Below are 4,939 nucleotides of genomic sequence, written 5' to 3'. Positions count from 1 at the left end.
TTTTTTTTTTTTTTTTTTTTTTTTTTTTTTTTTTTTTTTTTTTTTAGGCAGCTCAGTTCTTAAATTCAGGAAATGTAAGACACAGACTGCAATTCTACATTGGAGATCATTTACTGCCATATAATATGACTGTGTATCAGGCAGTTAGACAGTTCAGTATACAGGCTGAAGAGGAGAGGGAATCTACAGATGACGAAAGCAATCCATTAGGAAGAGCTGGCATTTGGACAAAGACTCACACAATATGGTAAGGTTTCCTCTGTTTTATTTTTTGATGCCTCAGTTAAGAAAAATATTAAAGTAGGTTTATTTTCTCATTCTTTTGCCATTTAAAAATTTTTATCTTGCCTGTTTCTGTAATAGTGCCTATTTATAAGGAATACAGAAAGCATTGATAAAATTGATCTTTTCAGATAAAACATGTGAATTTTATGTTGTGTAAGACAGTTTTATAAAACAATTGAAAAATGATAAAAGGTAGCTTTAATTTAAAAAATTTCTCTTTTTCTTGAAACTTTTCTTTCCCATGCCTCTACCCAAATGACCAGGTTATATGGGGTATGAGAAGTAGAAATGCAAGGCCATTGCTTGCAAATTGAACCCACTTTACTTGTTTTAACCTTCCTATATATATTCTCATGTATATATAATAAATATATAAAATATGTAATGCTATATATGTGTGTATATATATAAAAGTATTATCTGTGAAAGTCATTTAGGAAATGAGAAGTTGTTGCTTCAGCTTTTAGAAGGAGTCAGAGCTGTGATAGCCCTTTCTTGTTTACAGATATTTTGAGGTTCAGCTAACAAAGAGTCAGTGTGGCTAGGGAAATCCCATTGTCTTAGCTACTGTTTCTGTAGGGAGAGTCAGTTTTGCTAACCAGAGATATCAGTAGGATAGCTTTATTACCTAAGTAGAAAACTATTCTTATCCTGTAGCCTTTTCTAGATGGTGCCACAGTTTCAAAAAAAAAATTAAATTATTCATTTAAACCTTAATTTTGAAATCTGTACGACTGATTAAACTTGCTTAGTTAAATTTTATTGTTCAATTTATTGATTTCAACACATGATCTTTAATACTTAGAATTTTTTGTCTACTCATTGAATTCCCATTTTTTAAAATATATGTTGGATGCTTTTATGTCATCCTTTTAGGTATAAACCTGTAAGAGAAGATGAAGATGGTAGCAAAGACTCTGTTGGTGGTAAAAGGGGAAGGGCCCAAACAGCTCCAACAAAAACTTCGCCTAGAAATGCAAAAAAGCATGATGAATTGTGGCATGGTATGTTTTCTAGAAAGTAATGATTAGAAACTGTTGTCTCACTGGCATCATCTTACTGAGTTTATCATTTTAAAGAAGTATTTGCAAATATCAAAATATTTTTTGTTTTACTGGAAAAAAAATTGAATGAAATAACATTCAGACTTTCTATTACCTTAACCCTGACATTGAAACCTATTGAAACTAAAACCTTTGAAACATGAAGATCTGATATTTTCTTTATGGTGGGTAAGAACATCTCTTATCTGAGAGATCCTTCACACCATATGCAATAAATATTTAGTACCTTTTATATGCGAGGCATTGTACAAGGGTCTGGTGATAAGGATCCATTCTGTATCCTTGATAGCTTTCTGTTATTGAACCTGCGAAACATGTTTTTAAGTGATTTTTTTGTGTAAAGTGAATCCTATGTTACCATTTACTTCTTTGGAAGTAAGATTGTTCATTGGTGGATACCTCCTCCTACCTCCCATGTTCTTTGCCGGGGGTGGGGGTGGGGGTGGGGGTGGGGGGGCCACCTCTGCAAAGGAGTGAGAAGTCCATTTTTTCCTCTCCTTTTTGGGGCTAAGCTTGGTCATTATAATTACACAGCCCTTAGTTTCATTTTTGTTTTCTTCCCTATATTGTTTTTGTCATTGTGTGTACTATGGTTTGGCTGGCTTCATTTTGCATTGGGGTTGTGTTTTTCTGCCTTCATGTATTCATGCCTTCATTTTATCACCTGCTGTCTCTGCTTAACCTGGGGATAGTCATACTTGAAGCTCTGTTTATTTTCTCTTTCTTAGTTTTTGGGTTTTTATTAGGATGGCTAGGATTGCATTTTCATACTTCATTAAACACAATAGTCCCATCTGAAACCAGGCTTCAGGTTATATAAAGTGTGTTAACTCTGTCATAGTCTGTTAACCATCAATTCTGCTTCTCAAACTCTGAAATGAGTAAAACTCACAAATGAAAAGAATTGAATTTTAAAACCATTATGTAATGATTACGTAATTTACTAGTATCATGTTGATGAGTCCTTTAGGAACATCACTTCCACTATCATTATTTGAAGTTTTTGAGTTAATGTAATTTATTGTTGTTCATGATATATGTTTCATGTAACAGTTTTGTTTTGTAGCTAATTATCCCTCCTAACGTGGTCTACTCTGACTAGATGGTTAGCTGCGAGGTTTATTTGTATCCTTCAGTGCAATTCTTTTCCTTTTATTTTCTGATTCCTTTCTTTTGCTAGTCAGGAGATGCCAAGGGAAGAAGAAATTCATTCTTTAGAAGTAACTTGAAGTTAAATTGAAACTGCTTCCTTAGTTTTGGTCATTATATTTCATCAAATTCATGCTCTTTTTCATCCTTCATTACTATTAATTCTTAATTCAGTATTTGAAGGATTCATCATATTGTTGATATAGACATTTTGACTTGCAGAGATAGTGTCTCTCTATTCCCCTTAATACACAGTATTCATCACCCAGTGGCAGATGAGCTTCTCTAAAAAGCAGATGGCACTTACCAAGTCTGCATTCAGAGTCTTGCCATCCATAATCAAGAAATAACTAGAAAAATTCTTTAGATTCACATTAGCTATTGTGTTGAATAATAAGTTACATTGGCTCTACTGTCTTACCATAGTTGCTTTAATACCTTTACTTTGATTTTTCTTCCTTTAGATGGAGTATGCCCATCAGTATCAAATCCTTTAGAAGTTTACCTCATATCTTCCCCACCTGAAAATATAACTTTTGAAGACCCTTCATTAGATGTGATCCTTCTTTTAAGAGTTTTACATGCCATCAGTCGTTATTGGTATTATTTATATGATGTGAGTAATCTTAGTTTTCTAAGATTATGTATCAGATTAATTTCATCATCTCATTATAATATGTCTTTATGATGAGTAATACAAACTTATTGGGGGTAGAAATAGAAATTGCTCTATAAAATAATATGATATGGATCTCATGGATTAAATGTCTTTAATGGAAGAAACTCTAAATCAGATTCTTGGGTTCAGATTCCATCCTTGAGAAAGAAAGGGTGGTCATTTGAAACATTTTTTTCCCAGTACACAGAAGATAATAAAAAATATAAAAAGAGTCACAGAACAGCAGGAGAGCTTACAAAGTATTTTGTTGACTTTGTTTTATATTTTAATAGAAAGGCAAGTTACGCAAAACAGATTTTCAGTTTATTGTATACATTTTTACCTTTTACTCATTTACTCTTTAAGTATATAGAAATGCCTATTATGTTTTGTTTTAAGTTCATAATTTATAAAAACTAAAGGAACAAAAATCTCATGTTTGCCACTTAGCTTAACCTTAGACAAGTCTCAACTTCCCTGAGCCTTAACATCAGCAAAATGGGGGGGTGATGATAAGTATAGTATCCCCCTTGAGATAATATATATAATGCACTTGGCTAAATTTGACTACACATGTCCTCTCTTAGCGTTTATTTTATATCTTTTGTACCTTTTGGTCAAATTTTAATTTCAAAGTTGAGCAGAAATAAAAGTGCTAATCTCAATATTATTCACTTATTTGTAAATGGCATTTGAATATACTAAAAATCAATAGTGTTTTTATTTTAATGAAATACATATAATAATCGTGACAACCTTTTGAACCAAGTTGCCAAAATATTAGTCTGGCTTTTATTTGTATTACAGTAATACTTCCCAAATATTTTCATTATGTTTTCAGTACACCCATTGACAATTGATGTGGAGGAGGAGGGCAGGGAGCCAAGTCGATGTTGACTTGTTAGAAGAGCAGAAGGGAGGAAACCAGAAACATTGGCCTTAGATTAGGCATAGTACTCCAGAAAGAGCCTAGTTTATTGAAATATATTAATAAGTTGGCCTTGTTGGGTAAATGGTAGATTCTAAATTATAAGGAGATTCCTAGTTGTAAAAGGGGGGAATATGTCTCACAAAATATTGTTGTTGGTAAATAACACTCCTTTAAAAAAATTACAGAATGCAATGTGCAAAGAAATTATTCCAACTGGTGAATTTAACAACAGTAAACTGACAGCAAAAGCAAACAGGCAGCTTCAGGATCCTTTGGTAATCATGACAGGAAACATCCCAACGTGGCTCACTGAGCTTGGAAAAACCTGGTATGACTTGGCTTGCTTCGTGTGTGTGTGTGTGTATGTGTGTGTGTGTAGAATTAAGACCTCCAGTATGCTACATGTACGTATGTAACAGAAATACTAATGCTTGTCTTCCATTGATTTTAATACTGGATGTGATCATTGTACCCATAATGGGATAACTTTAAGATAGAAAAACATGGAGTAACTGTTTATAGCAATATTTCCTCAACCCTGCTTTTCAACACTGGAGAACATTCAATTAATACCTGTTATATGCCAGGCACTGTGCTAAGTGCTGGGGATATATAAAGAGGCAAAAGACATTGCCTTCAAGTAGCTCAGGGTCTGATGAATGAGACAATAAGCAAACAGATAAAGGTTATAATCTCTTTGAGGTAAGAACCGCCTCTTGGCCGTTTGATTACACTTCAGTTTTCTTTCTCAGATTTTGGTTTCTTATAACAGATTTTCGACCAGCAATCTAGTTTATGCATCAGATCTTAAGAACATTTTAGTGATTGACTTAAAATAAGAAGCCAATTTTT

At 33.1% G+C, this 4,939-nt stretch overlaps 1 protein-coding gene across 10 annotated transcripts in view; it reads left to right on the top strand.

Annotated features, from left to right (window-relative positions):
* TRIP12 (thyroid hormone receptor interactor 12) overlaps positions 1 to 4,939 on the top strand; it is a 185,227-nt gene that overhangs the window by 155,072 nt on the left and 25,216 nt on the right. For all 10 annotated transcript variants that reach the window (XM_027876110.1, XM_027876119.1, XM_027876117.1 and 7 more), the window contains 4 exons: positions 48 to 247; positions 1,162 to 1,289; positions 2,963 to 3,114; positions 4,273 to 4,415. In XM_027876110.1, coding sequence (XP_027731911.1) covers positions 48 to 247; positions 1,162 to 1,289; positions 2,963 to 3,114; positions 4,273 to 4,415 — 623 coding nt within the window. The remainder of the gene's footprint in view (positions 1 to 47; positions 248 to 1,161; positions 1,290 to 2,962; positions 3,115 to 4,272; positions 4,416 to 4,939) is intronic.

Source organism: Vombatus ursinus, unplaced genomic scaffold, assembly GCF_900497805.2.
Source record: "Vombatus ursinus unplaced genomic scaffold, bare-nosed wombat genome assembly UNPS02014810.1, whole genome shotgun sequence".
Classification (NCBI taxonomy): domain Eukaryota; kingdom Metazoa; phylum Chordata; class Mammalia; order Diprotodontia; family Vombatidae; genus Vombatus; species Vombatus ursinus.
The sequence above is the reverse complement of the archived record's forward strand: the minus strand, read 5'-3'. Positions and strand labels throughout refer to the sequence as shown.